Consider the following 22,561-nt stretch of genomic DNA (forward strand, 5'->3'; position numbering starts at 1 on the left):
CATCTAGTAGAAAACAGCATGGTAGTAATAATGGCTACAGCATGCCTTTGTGTCAAAAAAAGTTTTTAATCAAAATCGCGAACTCGGTCAACAGTCTCTTAGTGTATATTCGATAATTTTAATGAAATGCTAAACATGGCACAGGAGGAAGCCTTCTGCTCTTTTTGCACTCCTAACAACCTTTGACATAATGAGGTGTGACAAATTGATTTAAAATGTAGCTGCAGGAAGCAGGGCAGGAAAGCCCTGCTCTGCCTTGTGGGTGTTGTAGTCTTTCTGCCGCCTCTCTGCCTGGGCAGCAATGGGAAGCTGGACTCTAAGTCCCATAGCTCCCACTAGAGCCTGCCGCACAGGCTCAGAGACCGTATGCTCGGAGGGGGTGACTACATTGTGTCTATTGTATGTTTTTTCTTTTTTTCCCCTGACATTTTGTACGTTTCACGGGAGGTTTAAATCGGGAGCGAAAAGCATGGCAGATGAGCAAGAAATTATGTGCAAACTCGAGAGCATCAAGGAGATCAGGTATGTGTGCTTTGTGCCGCATCAGTTACGCGAAGCACCTTTTTCCTCGGAGGAGTTGCATCGATCTGAAAGTAGCTATTGTGCTACTGAGGGAAAGCAAACCGCCGCTGGGCTTCCTGATAAGAGCTGAAAATACATTTTTCGAAGTAGGGAAGGAGCATCTGCTGCTGGGAGTCGCTGCTGGAGTGCGCAGTGAAGGGCGGCAATGGTCGCGCCTTTCCAGGGAATTAGCCCCGAGCGAGAACGGGAGAAGCAGGGGTGCGCGGGTGGGAAGGACGCAGCAGCCCCACGCAGCTGGGGGAGCGGTGCCGGGCTGCGGGTGGGGTTTTTTAAGCCCTTCCAATTATTATTTCTTGTTCTTCAGGCTCTCTGTCATAAATCTATTCTTTTGCCCCACTCGCTCCCCGGCAGGAGCCTTGACGGGCTGGGAAAGGAGCGGGGTGGCGCGGCAGGCAGCGTACGACACGGAACGCGGCGGACGGCACGGCCGAGCGGGGCGCGGGCACCCGAGCGCGGCGGGGCCGGCGGCAGCGGGCGGAGCCCAGCCGCAGGGCACGGGGCTCCCGGGCGGCCAGGCCGGGGGTCCGGCTCCGCCTTGCTCCGGGGCCGTGGCCGGGGGGGGGGGAGGGGAGCAGATGAGCTGGGGAGCAGCCAGCGCTCCGCCGGCTCCTTCCTGCCCGGCCTTCCCGCTCGCCCGAGGGCGGAGAGGCGGCGGAGGCGGGCGAGGAAACCCGCGGCGGCCCCCCCCCCCCACCTGCTGTTTCTGGCCACCACCCCGAAGCGGCGAGCAGGGCGGCGAGTGGCGGGGTGGCAGCGTGGGAGGGATGGGGACACCGGCACGGGGCTTCTCCTGCCCTCCCCGCCAGGACCCGCCCAGGGCAAGCAGCTGGCTCTCTGCTGCTCCGTGCGGGGCGGTGCAGCCCGGATTCCTGCGCGGCGTCCCCCGTAGGCTGAACCGCAGGGTGCCTTGGAAGAGGGGGCTGGTAAGCAGCAAGGCAGGGCACCGTGCCTGCTCGCACCGGGGGCGTGCCCTAGCTTTAGGTAGGGCATTTTCAGTCTTCGGCTGCGAGCACCGAGTTTCGGGATGAGGCCTGAGCTGCCTGCATTCAGTAGGAATTCACGCACCCAAAAGCCAAAACACGTTACAAAGAAAGTGAGGGCAGTGATTTTGGATGTAGCTGGGAGGCGCAAGGCATGCTGACAGCGGGTAACCCCAGAGCGATGAGAAGTGTTTTGGGACAGGAGAGCTGGAGAGGGGCGATCGGGGAGAGGGGACAGAGGCGCTGCCACCAGCAGTGCGTGCAGGTGGCCACAGAGCCTGCTGCTAGTAACAGCACCTCCAAGAAGCGCATTTTACCCATGGAAGAGGTGAATTGGGCAGCAGCGTATGGGCCTCAGCCTTCTTCACGCAATACTGCAAAGGAGAACAAAGATCAGGCAAAAATGTTTGTGTGTCTAGCATCCCAAAACTATTTGTAGAAAGAGATGGGACAGCACATACTTTGCAGAGTAGGAACAATGCTTTTCTACTCAACTGTTAGGCAGGCTCTGTTTTAAAATACAGTTCTAAATATGGCCTACTACAGTTTGTGGTCCAATTACTATAACACTTAATTTAAATATCTCATTAAATTACCTTTTCGGAGAGAGTGGTATCCTGTATTTGGAAATGTATGGTGAATTCAGTTTTCTGATAATATATTCAAAGGCGATCTATAAACTGTAATTAAGACATTTTTGCTATTAGGTTGTGGCATAAGGTACTGTAAAGGTGATGCTACTGGCTTTAGTGTACAATGAAGTATCAAGAAAGTTGCTTGAATGTATTTTAAATTAAAAAAAAATCAACATCAAAAAGTCTATCCTACCTGCAACATTGATGTCAATTTTGAGTCGCCTTTAACAAAATCTGATCAAATAAACCTATTTTTTCATCCCCAAATCTTTTACAAGGAGCTTGCATTCTATGAAGAGTTTCCTTCAAAATAAACATGAGAATTTCTTATGTTCACAGACGCACCTTTGATAGATTTGGCAGGCTTTATTTTAACCTCCATTCCATGTACTATTCTACAGCAGAGAGCAAAAACCCCTCACAATCAAAATCAAAGAAATTGCCCACTCCTGTAGTTGATCTCTGTCACTTATTAAAGGCAGCTCAGCTGGGTTTTTGAAGGGATTCTGGAATGTGATTTTGAAGACCTGTATCTATATCTATAGATACACACATACAATTTGTAGTCAATGGAATACTGCTGTCAGCAAACGTATGTGTATGCCCAGAATCCAAACATACCTGCACGTGCTCATTTATATGCATCAAGTAGTTCTACAGAAATAACCCCAGTCATAAAATTAAGCAAATGCCTAAAGACTGGACCTCAGTGTTCTGACTGGGCGGAGGTAAAAGAGAATGAGAGTGAACGTACTGATGACAGATGCTAGTTTCACTGCTTAATGTCCTATTGGGACGCACTTGGAGACTACTGTCAACAATGCGGTGTAAGAACTTAAATAGAAGGGGAAAGAATATGAAGGCAGAATTCATTAGGCAGTCTAGTAATCACACTTACGGTTTCTGTTTTAAAACATTACTGCATGTTGCCTGATGCTAACAGGGAGAGTTCTAATTTGTGTGCACTTTTTCTTTCCTAATGTCAAAAGCTAATCATTTGGACTGAAACAATCCCCTGCAACTCATCTGTTGTAGCAGTTTGGCAGAGCATGGCAGCCAGTGACTAGTAACAGCGAGGAAACTGATCTATTTCCATTGCCTGAGGTGAACACATGCCATAAATACACGGGAGGTAACAGGGAGGAAATTGGGGACAAATACTCCCAGTTTCAGTAATCAAAGCTGCCGTTACTAAATAAATGTTTTAAGTCAATGGGAACAATGAGACTTGCTGAAAACAGGGTAGGCGGTTGGATGGTACTTTTTAGTGGGATATTGCCACATTTAAAATGGAAGGCAGAGAGGATCTCCTCTACTGGTTGAAGTCCAATATTTACATTCAGACCGGTATATGCCATTGTGTAGTAAATGACAGAACACCTCCAATGACATTAAAGATTACAATGTTGTAGCTACATACTTGAATTCTGCCTACATCCAGGCTCCTTCTGCACTTCATTCATAGAACTTTTACTAGCTGACTTATTATTCCAACAGCTATTTTTTACTCTAATGGTGAGACACGGACTTTTCAGAACTGGAATGACTGTGTACCTTTTAAAATAAATGTACGCCCACAGGTACACAGTTTATATTTTCTATAATAAACATACTATCTGAAGCTCGGTGAGCTCTATGGTGAGCTACAGTACAGATATAATAATCATACTTACCGAGTGAATTTTATCAAATTTGGTTTTAAATATGTCTTCCACAATATCTGTAAACGTCTCTGAGTGACCTCTGACATGTCCGTATTTGTCATTGGCATTTTCTGTATCTCTCTTTGGTCTGGCATTTCTATTCTTAACAGCCATGATGGGTTGCCATCACTGGGAATAATAATCCGTATCTCCTATGACTTATTTATATAGAGGAAAGAACTTTACTGTTACAATTATTTCTGAACTACCAATGCAAGGCAGAATTTTGTCTTAGTTTGTTCTAAGGAAACAAGCAGCAGTCCCTCTGGCCTTCAGTTTTTTAATTGTTCCATTTTAAATCTCATTCATTCATATTATCCCTACCAGGCAGCCCATTTCTGAATACATACCGGAGAAGTTATTTATGATACCATTTTTATCTCTTGCAGCTTTATAAACTCCTGAAGTGAGAGAGGGAGGAACCCTGGTCACATTACTAGCTATAGTACTTGGAATAAATAGCCATAATCCGTTGTCCCAGGGACTGACTCTGCTTTCTGCCACGCTCTTCAGCAAATGGTGGAAGCCCGTTGTGCCAGTGATGTCTCACACACTCAGGAAAAGGTTACCAAAACTAGGTGCATAAGCAGACACTGAACTCACAAAGTCTGATTTGGAAGCAGAAACAAAGGGGCTGAGAGGAGGATTCACAGATACAATGTCAGAGCCTCCCCAAGAGGGATGGTGACAGAGGGTGAGCTTCGGTCAAAGGAAAGCAAGAATGAAATCTATACAGACACCTGCCATATACTTTAAAGAAGAGTCCTCAGGCTAGCTTTAAAATTTCTTTGGGAATTTTGGTTGGAGTGAGAGAAAACAGTAACTCTGTTAAAGCCCAGGATATATATATTCTCCTGTTCTTACAGGTATGATATAGAATAACACTGAGATAAACCACTCATTCCTCAGCGCTGTGGGAGCAGTTTCAGAAAGGGCCCTTGGGGTCCTTCCAACTGGGTATGGAAACAGTTTGTAAAGGGAACAAGTGCCCCACAGAGGTTTAGGAATCCCCTTTCCTAGAAATAGGTGATAGACCAGCTCCCTCCAGGGGGCCCAGTGCCTTCTGCTTCCATTAAAAACATCAGACCTGTGTTGCTTGCGTCAATGGGAGCAAGTCTGGGCCTAGTGGGAAGGGAAGTCACACACCCTGTTCCAGGATCGGGGTGGAATCCCTGTTCTGGGACTTTGTTGCTAATCTGACAGGCAGCTTCCTATAATCTACAGACTGCATTCTGTACTCAGCTTTGCTGCTTATGGTGAATTTGAAGCAAACATCCCACTTTGCACTGGGATAGGAATAGGATATGTAAATATGAATGCAAACCTCTTCTTCCCCAGCCCCGTCTTACATCATGCTTGTAGGAGGTCTACTGTGTTATTCAGTAGTGCACTTGGAAACCAATCTGGACCTAGTTGTACCAGGTGTTAGGTGACTAAAAAGGAATGCTACATTCCTGTCTGCTTCACACAAGGTAAAGCAAGGAGTCCTGGAACTCTTGATTACATGCCTGAAAGGTGACATTGCAGCCTCTTGCCAGAAACATTTCAGTGTTGTTGACGCATTGGTTACCCAGTATCATATTCTAACTAACAATACAGGAAAAATAACTAAGGCCTCGTCATTAACTAAATCACAGGAACAAGAACAGTTTGTTTGTTCCGTTCAACAGCTTGGACAAGTGTTGAATCACAACAGCAGTAGGCTGTTCTGCCACTTAAAACTGTCTGATGACTGAAACTCACACTCTTTGATTATTAGCTTTGAAGAGAGAGATAAGGACTGAGTATCTAAATATTTTTGCTATGGAATTACAGATTGGCACAAATGAAAAAAAAAAATCAGAATGCAGGATATGGGCAGAAACGCTTACAAATACGTGACAGGTACTAGATCTTAGCAAAGAACCAGCAGAATGCAGAGTTACTTGCAAGTGGGATGTTGACAGCCAGTGTCATCTGAGTTTTTACTATTCTGATACGTCATTGCTCTGGAATTTTCTTTAACCTGAAGCTGGAGTTAGTATTTTAGCAGTTCAAATTACTGTCTACATAGTTTTAGTCAGTGTATACGACACTATAATCACCTCCAATTCATTTTACATTTCTCAGAATCCTGTGCTAAACCTCCCAGATTTTCTGTATTTCTCTGTTTTGGAACTAGGATTTAATCTGAGTTAACTGATGCAGTAGAACTCTATTGGTACAAATTCTCTGAATCTGCAGTAACTTTTAAAGTCTGACAACGTTCTGTTGATTTCATAATTCAGTATAAGAATTCCCATAGCACAGAAAAGCTCAGCAAAAGAGCTGGGATTAGAATTCGGTTCCTCGTTGCACCTCATCCTTTCTCAGACTCATTTAGTCTCACCCTTGTCTATTACTGCTATCACCTTCTTCCATCTATTCACATATAAAGTGACACCTCGGACAAATATGTTGCAGCGACTCACTGTTGTCTCTCTGTATTTTTAATTATCACTGGGATCCAGGAATAAGACTTTGCAGATGGAAAAAATAAAGGCACGACTGAAAGCAGAATTTGAAGCCCTGGAGTCTGAGGAGAGGCATCTGAAAGAATACAAACAGGAAATGGACCTGCTGCTGCAAGAGAAGATGGCCCATGTGGAGGAGCTGCGGCTGATCCATGCTGATATCAATGTGGTATGCAACAGTCCAGCTGCGGACAGCCTGACTAAGACACGGTTGTATATGAATCATGCCACAGGTTGTGGAATTGTGCACATCAGTGAACTATCACTGGTTCAATAATCTGGACTTTACAACACCATCCTAGGATCCTACAAAGAGTGCAAAGTAAATTTACCTCGGGGTAATTGTTTTTCCCTGTCTTGGGCAGGATATTTTGTAATGTTGGCGTAGTAAGCATTTGCACCAAGAGGATAGATAACCAAGCCCATTCTGGCTACAGCTTTACCAGTAGCCACAGTAACATCAGTCTGGCAGTCCCATAGAAACTGTTCTTCCTGGTAGTCTTTCCCCATTTAGCACCTAGAAACAGAGAAACTTTGGCAGCAAGGTGGGACTTTTGATTGGAGGTTTTTGGAAGAAAAGAGATTTTGGGAAAATATATGGTATTTGTGAGGTTCTTGGTAAGAGCTGACCTTCATCACTGAGGGGAACCACCAAACATTAAGAAGCACCAGCCTGAAGGGAATTAATACAAATAAGAGAAAAACAGTTTATAAACAAGGAAGATTAGCCAATTAGAGGGGCTAAATGGGGAATATATTTTTAAACCTGCAGTTTTTATGCCATGTTAGGGCACTTACATGACTCTGCAGTGGTTTCTAGCTCTGAAGGTATCGGTGCTTTGCACCTGAAGAAAAAAGCTCCCACATTGTAAGCAAGTACAAGCTACGTACTGGATGTGCAGACTGCATTTATTTATCACTTGAAATGTCTGTTCCCCTGCCCAGCTGCATAACCTCAGTCTCTGTTTCATCCTCCCCTCTCTTTCCTGGCAGATTGTCTTTTTCTCTGCTGCTTTTCCCACTTACTGCAGGAAGAGAAGGAGGAACCTTTCCTTAGCTTGTTTGTTAACTTCTAAGCATCAGTGTTGAGGTATCTTAGAAACACAGAAAATTAGTTTATTCTAATTTGATTTCTTTTTTAATGTTCCTTGAGAGTTTTCCATAGCTCCTCACTTGCTGACTTATCTGTAGCCTGTCTACCTGCTTTTTTCTGTTGTTCAGAAGGTCATATGGGTTGAAGGCACCTTTTTTAAATGAAAATGCATCTCAAATGTCATTTTCAGTTGCTTCTTCCTTGCCCAGTTTTCATCCTCCCAGTATCTTAACTCTGTTTTACTACTGCGTTGTCTCCAATCTCTTCCGTCTTGAGTAAGAAAAATCTTTCTGATACAGTCTCTTGCTCAATCAGAGTTCTATTAAAGGAACAGTTCTTTAAAAACCATGCCCATCCTCCTGTTTCAGATGGAGAATACTATCAAGCAGTCTGAGAACGATCTCAACAAGCTCTTGGAATCTACTCGTCGCCTGCATGAGGAGTACAAACCCCTGAAGGAGCATGTAGATGCTCTGCGGATGACTCTCGGATTGCAGAGGTTGCCAGATCTATGTGAGGAGGAAGAGAAACTGTCCCTTGAGTAAGTTTCCAAAGCAAATATTATCTGGTTTTGTACCTTCTCTCGATTCTATGGGTTGTTTTGTCATTTTACCTTTGTTGGTAGGTGGAAAAAAGAACTTAAGAGGTAAGCATGAAAAACAAAAGTTAACAAAAAAGGGATGTGGGAGCACACGTATTTGATAACATTCAGTCTGAATTTGTTGGAAATTAAATTTAGATTATTCCAAGCTGCAGACTCTACACATGACATGCAAAAATTCAAGGGTGGTTGGTTCTCTAGATTTTTATACCATATGCTGCTTTTTCTAGCAAGACTTTTTTTTCCTGAAAATAATTTTTTTTTTCACTTGTTTAGCAAGCAGAGGTAGGAGGCAATGCAAGAAAGGGATACAAAACAAGTATTCTTCAGTTGGTTTGTGCTACTGCTAGTCAGAATTTTACTTTTTGCTGCATGGCACTGCATCCAGTGTCACACGGCAGTGACATTTAGCCTTATATCTACAACTGTCAACAAGTAAGTTTACCCTAGATATGGAATAGATTTGGATAATAAATTATAGTTTCATTTTTAGGTATAACCTAGGTGGGGGAGGGTGACAGAATTAGCTGCTATTCAAAGAACAGTGTCCTTTGTTTAACAGATCAGTTTTAAATGCAAGTCATGTTTTAAGAAACTTACGTTTCTCAACATCCAGCACATTTGGCATCATTTTCACAGACACGGAGTTTTCAAGATGTCTTTTGCATTTCTTCAGAAATGGTCTTTTCCATTTCAAGCACCTTGACACTACAAAGAATGTATTAATCTATTTCATACAAAAGTTTTTCATTTTAACAGAATGAAATACAAAAACTAAGTTCGACAGAGGTGCATCTAAAGCTGTTAAAGATTAAATATACATGTTGTCTATTTTAGATTTATATCCAGTTGTCCATCAAGATACCTTAGAAGCTGACAATCTGGAATCTGGCTGAAGTGTACAAATGCAGAGGACATTACCGCTAATTCTATTTGTGAACTAGCCCAAGTGGTGTCTAAGTGTAGGCAATTTGACTCTAGTGGAGGAACATGATAGGGAAATGTGATCCATTATAATTTAACACAAAATACCCCTTACAAACTAATGGAATGCTCCAGGAGGTGGTTATATTTTTCATTTGTTTCCCTTTTGTCTAGCTACTTTGAAAAGCAGAAAGCGGAATGGCAGACAGAACCACAGGAGCCTCCCATCCCAGAGTCTCTGGCTGCAGCTGCAGCGGCTGCCCAACAGCTGCAAGTGGCTAGGAAACAAGATACCAGACAGACAGCAACTTTCAGACAACAGCCACCTCCAATGAAGGTCAGGAGATGGAATGTGATGGGTTTTCTTTTTTGTCATTGGAACGTATTATGCTTATAAAGTTGATCAATACTTACAAAAAGGAAAAATGATGTGTTCTGATCCAGATTTTTCCTGCGGTGGTTCAAAATAAGAGCAAGCCCAGCAGACATAAAGTAGTAGCACCGGTCATCAAGGGTTAAGCACAAGGCTCTGTATTATTTGACTCCTTTATGACTTAAGAGTCTCCATCAGCAGAGATGTAGGCAATTCCCACTCCTCTTGTGTTTCATGTGGGAGAAAGGCATGTAGAAACAAAAAATGCTGGGCAAAAGAAAGACTAATAGCTGGGAGTTAATCTCAAATGGATCCATATTAGATGCAATGCACATATTTTATGAGGGAGAGTAACTATTGATGGTACAAATTACCAGGAAAGGTGATTGTTTCTGCACTTCTTGGGATCTTCAGGTCAAGACTAACATATGGATTAATTTAACCTAACCACAGGCACTTAAGTGACAGTTTTACCTAGCTCCTTCTATAGTTGGTAAAAAGAGCTAAGTAATTCCATAAGAGTATTCATCCCACCCAAGTTCCAAAGATTCACTGACTAAGTAGGCAAACTCATGCGGGTACACTCTGTAGTTAAGTACTTACTATCTGGAGTTAGGCCATCAGAAAGCCTTTCTGAAAGTAATGCGCTTCAGTCAAATGCAAGTTAAAGGGCTCAGTGTGGAGCAAAGGGGCAGAGTTCTGTATCTTGTGTTAAATATGTGGAATTCATCTAATCACCCACTCCTGCCTTGAAATCTGTGACATCATGGTTGGCCTTTACTGTAACTTCTCTGACTCAGTGAGCTATTACGCATGTAAACACCTTCAAAACATGCAGAACGTTTAACACAAAATAGAATTCAATGTTAAAGTTATTGATACATGCCTGAACCGTGTATCTGCTGAGCTGTAGTTTCAATTCAATCAGATACTCTAGTTTTCCAGTTGGCCTGAAGTTACTGTACAGTCCAGAGACCTGGATTGTATAGCATGTAGCACTGGTTTGCCTTTGAAGGCAAGAAGCCTTACTTATTTTTTTCCTGTACTGTAACTTAGAATATGATACTCAATAAGCCATGTAACACCACCACTTAAATGTTTGTAACAAGAGGCTGCAATGTCGCATTTCAGGCATGTTTATCGTGTCACCAACAAATTCATCGGAATGCGCCCATATGTCCACTCTGCAAAGCAAAGAGCCGATCTCGGAATCCCAAAAAGCCCAAGAGGAAACAGGACGAATGAAACCCAGAAGACTGACAAGCCAACACGTGACCTGTTCCAGTACTCTTCCAGTAGAACTGCAGATGTGGCCAGACTTCACTGAAGTGCAGACTCAAGTATGACCAACCCATTGTTTTCTATTTAATGCAATGTAAGCACAATGTTCCTGTTCTGTCTTAATTTCCTTCCAGTCCTTAGGATTTGGTTTTAGGAAAGTAAGTATTACCGGTGCTACAGTTTAATATTTCAATCATTCCATCTTTTGGACTCCTAAACAAAGTAGAATTCTTATGCAAGTATCCTAAATGCCAGGCTCTTCCTATTGGCCAAATGTGATTACCACAAATGCTTTTATGTTCTCTTTTTAAAAACAAATGTTACTAAAAGATTATTCTGTTTTCTCCTGATAACAGGAGACTATTTGAAGTGCTGAAATAGCAGACTGTCTGTTTGTTTCACTAAAGAACCATTTGTTTTCCAAGCTAGTAGGACTGCATGGGTTTGGGTATCCAGCAGAGTTCTTTTTATACAGGAAATGTTCAGGGAAAAAAATAAATTTGTTATACAGGATATCAGTGCATTAAGGACATACGTGAGTTTTGATTTACTGGAGTTTGATTGTACCATTCCCTCAGACTTGACTTAAAATTTGGAAGGGGGATCAAGTTGCCTGTGTGTACGAATTTCTAAAAATGACGTAATTTGTGATGCTTTAACATTTGAATATGCTATTATTTTCAGCAGTCAGAAGACTGATTGACTTAAGTACGAGGCTCAAATGAACTGTATTAGTGGTCCTCCTAGGCTCTATGGCCAACCAGTTCACTGTGGTTCTCTAGGAAACATGGGTGAAATATCCCAAATCTCTATGCGCACAGACTGCAACATCAGCCATTCTGCCCATCTTCTGTTCCTGGTTTCTACAGCCAAAATCCTCCTTGGCAGACATATGCTCCACTGGAGCACAGGGAAGTTCAGTAACATGCACCAGAAACAGTGTCAACTAAAAACGATGTATTTCACCATAACTGCTTGGCTTTGGTGTCATCGTCCTCCCTCAACCAAAACTTCTTATTTTTGTATCTTTTAACAGGTCATTCTCAAGCAAGCTTTATTTCAGCCCAGGTTTTCTCTTGCTCTGTATGTGTGCCAAAAGAACCCTGACTAAACGATCCTTTAGACCCTCCCGGTATCCGTGTCTTCCCTTTGTTTCACCTAATGTGACAACAGTTCCTCCAACGGGGAGGATGGCAGTGAGCCAACTACAGAACCAGGGCTTAAAACTTACTCATTTCTAATCCCAGTTTTGTCACCACCTTTGTTGTCTAAATTGTTCTAAAGTATTAAATATTCTTTTCACTAACTTCAGGAGGCAGGGACTGCCTGTTTACATTCTTCTCTCTTTAGCCCAGGTTTTCCTCTACTGTTACGCTAGAGCAGTTATCTTGAGAACTTTGCTTGTTAAATAGGAAGAACAGGGAAGCCCCAAGTCTCTGGTGAGAACTTTGCCAAACGCTGGGGACTGTACAAATCCACATAAACCAATTTTGCTGGCCAAATCACATACATTGCCATTAATTTCCCAAGTCTGCCATAAAGTACGTGAGTATTTTATTGAATATAGTCCTATAATTTATGCCAAGTTCAGTTGGTATTCTCCCATTTTAATGTTTCATAGCCAAATAAACATCTGTCAACAGCAGAGACAGAATGTGGACCACGTGCCCCTGAAAAAATGTGAAGAGCAGATTCTGCTAGCTGAATTACTGAGATTCAGTCTCTGTGACATAGCAATAATGGAGGATAGTCTGACCCCAAGCTCCAAATGGCAGTAGTGCGCTACCTCTATCATTATGCATGTTTCCTAACACAAATACGAGATTCTACTTTTAAATGTCAGAGCAGCCACATGCTGTGTGCCCAGTTCAGAGCAATTCCTATTGAGTTTAAGGGAAAATGCACACAGAGTTAAAGGACAGTATATGGACTCCCCCAAAGTGCATGCATGAGAGCAGCATACTTTGATGACAGTTGTACATAAACTTAAGAAATCGTGACAATGGAGAATGGGCGAATGGTCTGCAATGAAGTAGTGCAAATAGAAGGATAGATTTGTAGAAACTTTGACTTACAGTTCTGAAATAGATAGGGTTAGTCATAGCTGCTCTCATTTCACTGTTACTTTGCCAGGTTCTTTCTTTCTTGGGAGATCTGTAGAGCCCTAAACTGAAGTATGCTTAAGGATGCACTGTTTACTAATTTAGTATGGCAGTTATGTATTTTTAATTTTTTAAACTAGTCTCTTGTGCCCTCGTGTTTAACAAGGTTTGTTTTTTTAAAAAAAGAAAAAAATGCTAATATGACATACTGTGTTTGTATCAATCATGTACTAGTGTTTACAAATCTGTTTTCACGTCCTTTACGAACTTCTGCCATATGAATAGCATGTGTCGCTAAGAATTAGTCTAACTGAATATGAGTCAACAGTGTGCCCTGGCAGCCAAAAGGGCCAGTTGTGTCCTGGGGTGCATCAAGCACAGCATCGTTAGCCGGCCGAGGGAGGTGATTGTCCCACTCTACGCTGCACCGGTGCGGCCTCGAGTACTGTGTGCAGTTTTGGACGCCTCAGTGTAAGAAGGACATCAGACTATTAGAGTGTGCCCAGAGGAGGGCAACCAAGATGGTGAACGGTCTCAAGGGTAAGACTTATGAGGAGCGGCTGAGGTCATTTGGTTTGTTCACCTTGGAGAAGAGAAAGCTGAGGGGTGTCCTCATCACAGTCTATGCTTTCCTTAAGGGGGGAAGCGGCGGGGGGAGGTGCTGATCTCTCTCTGGTGACCAGCAATAGGACACGTGGAAAGGGAATGAAGCTGCATCAGGGGAAGTTCAGATTGGACATAGGAAAAGGTTCTTCATTGAGACGGTGGTCGGTCACTGGAACAGACTCCCCAGGGAAGTGGTCATGGCACCAAGCCCATCAGAGTTCAAGGAGCATCTGGACAACCCTTCTAGTCACCTGGTTTAGTCTTAGGTAGTCCTGCAAGGAGCAGGGAGTTGGACTCGATCCTTACGGGTCCCTTTCAACTTGAGATATTCTATGATTCTAGCTATTTAAAGGAGGCAAAATCTATATTATGTATTAAGGGATCCTGGGGGTGGGAGGAGGGAGGGAAGCAGTATCTTTCATAGGGAACCAGTATTCTCCTTTTCCCTAACAGATTAATTAAGGAAGTTTAACTGAAGAGCTCTTCTCGTGGCAGCCCCGGGCCCTTTTCTCCCAGGCACCTTTCTCAAGAGACTATAGGGATAATTATGAAATGTTGATTTCTTGGTTTTTAGTCAGAGGAGGAAGCTGTCTGAAGTACAGTTCTTACCACAAGTCTACTGCATTTTTGCTCCGTGAAGCAACAATAGCCTCTTCCTTTGTACCTAAGGTTCTTTGACGATACTTCTTTACTTGGCTTAAATTCATTCTTATTTGGGTTAAATTCTCTTAATAGCCACAAAGAGACCCTTCTCAAAGCTTACAAGACTTTTATATTACTAAAGTCTGGTTTAACCCTTGCTTTGTCATTCCCTTTTCAATGGGTATTCAAGCGACAACAAAATCACTGGATTCTTTTGTTATAGATGGTTTCCAGGGTCTTTTCCTGGTTCCTCACTTGCCTCAAAGGACAGTCCTGTTGTTCTGCAGCCAAACGGCAAAAAAATCACAAGCCTCTCCCCCTGCCCCCCACCTTAAGCTCACGCTAAAAGGATGCGAACACTCTACTGTGTCTAAAGGCTTCGCCACAGAAATTTTCATACCCAAGCTGGGGTAGATCGGTTGTTCAAACTTTAGTGCTGAGGACCCCATTAACTACAGAGAAAATGTAATCCAAACTTTAATACTTGTACTTCCTGAATTCAACTTTAGCTTTCAGAACAGGACACTGACTGAGTGAACCTGCCAGTGGCTTCAAGTTACAGAACCTAATTTTTAAAGAATAGCCATTGATGTGTTACTCTAAATAGCAGACTATTCAAGAAATTAGGACTTTACTAGCACTTTAAATAAGTAAAAGTGCTTTCCTTTATTTTACAGTTTTCTAATTCCTCCGACATAGGTTTTCATTTTAGCAATATCTGGCATTTTCACTGGCTTCTGTGTTTTAACTATTTTACTCCTGTGCCCAGTAGGAGTAACAGTGTGCTACCTGTTTTATTTGTCTGTACAGACCTTTTTAATAAATGTTTGTTTCATGTCATGCTTTCTTCCTGCAGAATATTTTCACATCTGTTATTTGCTTATTCTACTGAGAAGCAGCCATATCCTGAAAGGTAAAACCCAGCTCTCTAATTTTACGGGATGCAATTAGCCACAATTCTGTTACACCTTTATAGAAACTTTATGGAGATAAATATGGGGAAAGAAATATCCGTTCTAATGAGCTTTAGAAAATAGAAAGGAAAAGGAGATCGCAAGACAGGTTTTAACCTAGCCAAACTTCTCAGTCACGTTTCTGGAACACAAACCACTGTGTGCTTAAGCTCCAAAATTTCTGCATCTGCGTAAGAGTCACTGAAACAGTGTGTAATTCCCCAGACAAACTCCCCTGAAACAAACCTATCCTCTGCTGCCACTGGCTACTAACACTGGAACTGGATAGTTTGCATGCATAAAAATGCCTAATTTGCACTTGCAGGTGTCCAGTTAACAAAACTCAAGCAGACCCAGAAAAATAACACGGAGATCATGTCCCTCTGCTGCAGTTCAAACACTGGAAGCTCCTACTGGGGCATTTATTTCAGTTTGTGACTGATTCACAGAGCTTCAGCTTGAACTAGTTCCCCGTCAATTTAAACCAATTCAAAACAAACCACTCTTAGGTGGGAACAAGTCTTGCTCAGACAGGTTTCAGTTAAAAAAGAGTCATATCCAACACCTTCTGCCAGGTGCTAGATTGCCAAGAGGCCAAAACCCAGATGTATTCTTCACGGTTCTTTACTACTGAGGAACCTCCTGTTTTGTTTTGCTTTCTAAAGCAGGAAGAGACATGATTCCCTCTCTGATTTAAGGTAGGGGATAACCGTCTTCCAGAGAGTCCTGCTTTGCTGTTAGGAGATTCTGCTAGTGCTTTCTGGAAGTTACTTCTCTCAACAAACTGGTGACTGAGGAGCTTATGGGAGCACTCCCTAACCCAGCTCTGTCAGGAAAGCCCACATATGATGTTCACTGCTAGCAAAGGAGGTAACCTACTGCATGGTAATGAAAGCAGTTCTGAGAAATAACCTACTCCGTTGGCATGCCTGGATTCAGAGAAGAGTGTCTGTCCCAGCCCTCACAGAGCTGAGAACCTGACCTTGGTTAAATATAAGAAGCATGATTTTTTCCATAGGTACTGTCTTCAAACACACATAAACCACAAAACCTAATGACTGCCCTAAACTTCCTTTGTACCATGACAGCCCTTCCAAGAGAAATTATTTTGACTTCTGTTCATTTTGTTTACTGCCATCTGTATTGTTTAAACTTTGAAACATCCTGCACTATTCTCTGTTCATCCACCTGCTCTTTCCAGTTCCTTAATCCTAACCCCAGCTGTAACATTACTTATAACGTTAGTCACAAAGCTAATGCACTGACTCATGCCTTCCTAAGAACTGCCAGGGGAGGTTTAGGTTGGATATTACGAAAAATTTCTTCACCGAAAGGGCTGTCAGGCACTGGACCAGGCTGCCCAGGGAAGCGGTTGAGTGCCCATCCCTGGAGGGATTTAAAAGATGTGTGGATGTGGTGCTTAGGGACATGGTTTAGTGGTGGACTTGGCAATGCTAGGTTAATGGTTGGACTTGATGAGCTTAAAGGTCTTTTCCAACCTAAATGATTGATTCTATGATGCTATGATTCTATGATTCTCTTCAAGTGTCCTCCTTTGGAGGATTATCCTGCAAAACAAAGCAAAAAGAATGCTGAGACCAATGAGGCTATCATACTTTCAGAGCACTTTTCCAAAGCTTTAACTGTGATTGATGGAATAACTTCCCATTACACAAAGCCACACAATTCTGTTAGTGAAGCCTAAAGAGTTTGCTTTAGGTTAACTGCTTGGCATGTTCTGTTGTTCTTGTATGGGTTTTTTTTGTTGTTTATTTGCTTGGTTTTAAAGCCATATTAAAACAAAATAAATAGACAAACAGTCCCACTTGCCCACCCCCTCCAAAAGAAAATAACCGAAGTACATAGATAAGCTTGGTAAAAGAATGGGAAAACAAATGCGTGCTGTGCATGACACTTGGAACGCCCGATCTTTAAAGTCAGCAGAGAAACTCCAAAGTAGATGACCTCCCCAAAGGCATACCTTCTTTGTGCCACAATGTTGCCTGCACCTCAGTAGGCTGCCTCGCCCTGCTATAATGGCATCCAACACCAGCAAGGACATGGTGAAACATTTAGGAAACTACAGTATTTACCAGAAACATTTCCAACACGCTGAGAAAACGATTGCAGGTGAGGATCACAGAGTGTGCAACTAGAATGAATACTCTGCACAAAGGCTTGAGCTGACCAGGGTCTCTTGGGCACAGCACATACTTACTGACCGTGAAGCCTATTTTCAGAGCGTAAGTTCTCATGGCCTGACTGAACATAATCGCTGCTTGTGGAATACAGTACAGCACAGAAATACTGAGCTCTGGGTGTAAGTCTAGAGCAGGAGTGAAAGAAAAACATGCATTGAAGACAAATAAGAAGGTAGAAGCCATATGGAGTTCAGCCACATTCTTCTTGATTTACTGCCTATTTAAGTACACAAACTCTGGAATTCTCTACTATTTTATTTTTCCAATATCTTGCTGATGCAAGAATAAAATGCATATCAAAAAGATGCAGCACAACTGCTCTGGTCTATAAATTATTGGCATGCAATGCTGCATAGTTACAGTGCTACATTCTTGTTTAGAATTCATGTCAAAGCAGCGTTATAAAGTAGATTATAGTTCTGAAACTGGGTATAAGAGATCCTGGTTTGCCATCAGGAGTTGAAATGCAGCATTCTGGCCAATAACCCATTGCAGGGATTGGCAGCTATACAGCGGCTTCCACACTTGTTGCGGGTTAACTCCCATAGGCAGCTAAGCCCCACGCAGCCGGTCGCTTACCCCCTCACCTCAGCAGGAGGGGGGGAAGAATCGGAAGGGTAAAAGTGAGAAAACTTGTGGGTTGAGATAAAAACAGTTTAATAAGTGAAGGAAAGCAGTGTGTGCAAGAAAAGCAGAATAAGGAATTCATTCACTACTTCCCATGAGCACGGATGATGATGATGATGATGTTGTTTAGCCATTTCCAGGAAAGTGGAGCTTCGTCACATGTAACTGTTACTTGGGAAGACAAACGCTGTAGCCCCACAGAATCAAATCACAGAATGGTTGAGTTGAGAAGGGACCTCTGGAAGTCATTTGATTCAGCCCCCCTGCTCAAGAAGGGCCTATAGCACATTGCCCAGGACTGTATCCAGACGGCTTTTGTATATCTTAAAGGACGGAGGCTCCATAAGGTCCCTGGGCAACCTGTTCCTGTGTTCAGTCACCCTCACTCACCCTTCCTCCTTGTTTTCCTGAGCTTTTATTGCTGTGCACAATGCCATATGGTATAGAATATCCCTTTGGCCAGTTTGGGTCAGCTGTCTTGGTTGGGTCCCCTCCCAGCTTCTTGTGCGACCCCCAGTCTACTTGCTGGTGGGGGGCAGTGTCAGAAACAGAGAAGTCCTTGACGCTGTGCGAGCACTGTTCAGCAATAGCTAAAACATTGGTGTGTTGTCACACTGTTTTGGTCACAGATCCATACAAGGTGCTGCGAAGAAAATTAACTTCATCCCATCCAAAACCAGTGCAATACTACACAAAACCCAGTAAGCGCCATGCTCTGGGCACAGAAGTAGATTTGAACACACAACCTTAGAAAAATGCCTGTGGTGTACCAGAGATCAACTGATTTTTTAGGTTTACCAGATATTACTTCTTCTCGGTGAACACACTGTCTTTATTTGGTAGCTGACAGACACTCTGCAAGGAAGCAAAGAAAGCAAGAAATTCAAAATGAAATCAAACAGACTTGAGGTAGTTTCATACGGTTTGATTGATGCCCCGTCACATCAAAACCACCTCTAGAAATACACATCTCTGAATACATGCAGTTCTGCCAGGACACGCATTCTTGAGAAACTAATTATAGATAATGCTTGTCAAACAGGAATTAAATTGTAACACAGAAGTTTAACAGTTTCAAAGGGATTTACGACACATACACGGTATAATAAAACAAAAAGCAAAATCAAAACACTTTGAAGAAAGCCTTGAAGCTTTCAACAACAGCATGTTGCTATAGCTTATCTGTACCTTAATTTGGACTTTGAGTGTAGGTCAGCATTTAGCAAGTTACTGAAATCCACATTCATTAATTAATGGCGATGTATGTCTGGACACAGAGCTGCTTGCCAGTCATCCTGAAGATCAAAGTGAAATCCCTGCTGCACCGATTAGATACGTATTCCATCAGAACATCCAGATGACATACAGTACTGTGAAACACTGTTTTATACTACTATGAGTAGTGTTGTTCACCTTAGTGTATACCTGAAGTGATATTAGAGCAGGAAGGACCATAAGACTTCCTACTTTCCGTTCCTCAGCCCTAATCATTATCAGGCTGCTCACCATGCAACAGTGTGAACAAGTCACAGCAGCCTAAGAAAAATGCAGATAAAGCTTGTGCTTTTACAGATGCAAGAAAGCAAACCTCTTTCTGCAGACCTCTTCTCCCACTTTTCCTATCAAACTGTTTTGTAATCTCTACAAAACTCACTTTTCAGCTTTGTTGTTTTATGTCTAGTCTGTCATCACCTAAAATGATAATGCAGTAAATGGGGGGGAATGAACCATAATGATTAGACATATTTAGACAGTATACAGTCTCATAAATGTATCCTCCAGCTTCATGCTTCCCCTTCTATTCTTAGCTTTATTTTGAAAGCTCAATATCACCTATCCTTTGAAAGTTATGTGGTCTGTCTCCATACTGAGACATGCTCCTCTCAGATTCTCAGCCGCAATCACATTTCCAGTTCTTGCAACATTCCTTTCTTACCTTCCACTTTGAAGACAAGGACTATTACAGAACAATTTCTTAAACCAGACAGGGTTACACAGATAAAATGGTCACATTATAATGAGCTTGCAGAACTGTGAATGCAAACTAAGATCTACACATCCCACACGAATAAATCACAACCTAAGGCATTATTTTTCAGTTTGCCCAGCTAAGCCATGATTTCAGATCTGGCTGCATTACACGTAGGTTTTTCTAGCAAGTAATTTTTATGAGGATGGTCATAATCCCTTAAGTCCGACTCTCCTAATCTTCTACACATTCAAGACAGTTTTGAACTTGATGCTCACGGTCCCACCATGGCCACTTGAGTTCTTCTCTAACTGCTATCTTTGAGCTCTGTAACATAAATGAAATTGCAGTCCAAAACTCCTAAGAAGCCACCTTGCACACACCCCTCATCCAGATCTGTTAAAAGTTACCACCAGAACCAACCCAAGACAATGCACAGTCCATGTTTAAGAAAACCAACAGAAGTTGTGCTGTAAGTAAAGGACCTAACAAAATGTAATGCCATCACCTCCTATAATCTGCTACTCTCACTAGCCACCTCCCACATTCTGTATTATATCCCCAGTCTACCAGCATCCTCTAACTCTGCTCTGCAACAACACCTACAGAAAAGGAGACAAAAGTGAATTGTGCGTTAGCCAAAACACAGTAAAGATGCAACTGAAATCAGTAATCAAGATCAAGATGGTTAGGACACAGGAATGAGAGGGCAATGATGTGGCTTAAGAAATGATGAGGTAGTGCCAAGCTTATGGGAAACATTAGGCAAAACAGAGACATGGTCAACAAGATTTCAGTGGGTTTCAACTACAAAACATACAGGAAGAACCACAAAAGTATCTGTAGATTTTCTAATACTGAAACCCTTAGAAAAGATTCACTAGGCAACAACTGCCAAAATCTATAAACAACATATTTTGTAAATACATCCAAACTTCTGTCATGAGATAGAACCTCCCCCATATCCCTCACCTCCAAAAAGCCTTTACCATGAATTTGTTTTCACCTTTAGACAGCATATCTGTGGCAAAGTAGATTTTTTCCTAGTTGTTCTACAACTTGATGCAATAGCTTTGGCTAGGAATGGTGACAACACACAAAAAAAAGGAATTTACAAATCACAAGTATCTTACTTGTTCAGGAATGACTTGCATTAGCACTGTACATCACTGTTTCTACATGAAACCTGAACACAGAAATATGTTGTGATAATTTTGAGAACACTGACGTTTTAGTCATTGCTAAGCAGTGCTTACACCGGTCAAGGACTTTTCAGCTTCCCATGTTCTGCCCGGTGCACAAGAAGCCAGAAGGGAGCGCAGCCGGGACAGCTGACCCAGACTGGCCCAAGGGCTATTGCGTACCATATGGCGTCGTGCCCAGTATAGAAACTGGGCTTTATATAGTTGGCCAGGGAGCAGCGATCGCTGCTTAGGGACGGGCTGGGTGTCAGTCAGCGGGTGGTGAGCAATTGCATTGTGCATCACTTGTTTTGTATACCTTTGTTTTGTATACCTTTGCATCACTTGTTTTGTATACCTTTTATCATTATTATTGTTATTATCTCTTCCTCTGCTGTCCTATTAAACTGCCTTTACCTTAACCCGCGGGTTTTACTTTTTTCCCCGATTCTCTCCCCCTTCCCACCAGGGGCAGGGGGGAAGGGTGAGCAAGCAGCTGTGTGATGCTTAGATGCTGACTGGGGTTAAACTACCACAGGTATAATCAATTTGCCATCTAGACCATAAAGTTTTCCCTTCATTGATATGTAAAGGTGATGCTTTAGCAGGATGATCTGCTTGTAATTTCAATCTATACTGGGGACATTCCGTAAGAATAGTTTCACAAGTTTTTCTGTTTATTGGTCAGCCTTCACTCTGTGCAGCAAAGTGAAGTGCTTCTTTACCTGTGTGGCCTAGGTTTTGATGTAACCATTCTCCCAATCGATACCACTCAGGATTTAAGGTGATTTTCCTAATTTTAGTTAGCTCATCTACCTTTTGATTCCACTTTGTGGCTGGTTGATTATCCTTAGCATGAGCTTTTACCCGTCCCATCTTGAAAGGTGTTTTCCTGGCTATATCTAGTAATAATTGCCGATTTTTGTTTCTCCAATCTGGGGATCTATTTACTTCCCAGTTCAAGGTTTCCCATTGACAGAGCCACTGTGTGGCACCAGCCCACACAGCATAAGAGTCCACATACATCATTTTTGCTCCATTTTGTGCTGCCAAAACAACTGCTTTTATTTCTTGTACTTGTGCGCTGCCTTCACCATCCTCTATTGTTTGCCAGTGGTCGTATCTAATGCAACGGCCTTATATTGCCATTTAGCATTTACCTTTTTTTGCTGAAGCATCTGTAAACCAAATGTTTTCTGTTGGTGTACCCTCAGTGAGGGGCGGTGCATCTAGAATGGGTGAAGGTTTAAAAGGTTGTTGTAACGCTACAGGGTCTGTGTTTACGGGCAACTGCAATTTGGAAACCTTAGTGTGTCCTTCAGTTAATTGCATATTTTCTGCAACTCCTGTTAGGTAAGCATACCATTTTCCAATAGTGGGCTTTTGTGCAACTCCTCCTGGGGGGGCAGTCCCCTTTAGGATTGCTTCTAGTAAATTAAATGGTCGTCTAGTTTGCACAGGTTGTCCCTGATTTATTTTCTCAACTTGTTTAACTGCTCAACTAAGAAAAAAGTCCCTTTTCCCATTCAGAGTATTGTTGTTCTGTTTCTTTGAATGCAGTTGAGCTAAACAATAGAGGTCTTACTGGCCCATCAGGGCCAGTTTGGAACAGGTTA

General features: G+C 42.5%; 1 protein-coding gene across 1 annotated transcript; it reads left to right on the forward strand.

Annotated features, from left to right (window-relative positions):
• Positions 1-336: 336 nt before the first annotated feature.
• Positions 337-21,339, forward strand: ZC4H2 (zinc finger C4H2-type containing). The gene is made up of 5 exons (XM_009465233.2): positions 337-522; positions 6,390-6,561; positions 7,854-8,026; positions 9,185-9,347; positions 10,515-21,339. Exons 1-5 carry the CDS (start codon positions 470-472, stop codon positions 10,626-10,628), a joined length of 675 nt encoding a protein of 224 aa, XP_009463508.1. The 5' UTR covers positions 337-469; the 3' UTR covers positions 10,629-21,339.
• The last annotated feature ends 1,222 nt before the right edge of the window (positions 21,340-22,561 follow it).

This window comes from Nipponia nippon, unplaced genomic scaffold (assembly GCF_047370975.1).
Source record: "Nipponia nippon isolate SJK-2023a ecotype South Korea unplaced genomic scaffold, ASM4737097v1 scaffold_12, whole genome shotgun sequence".
Lineage (NCBI taxonomy): Eukaryota > Metazoa > Chordata > Aves > Pelecaniformes > Threskiornithidae > Nipponia > Nipponia nippon.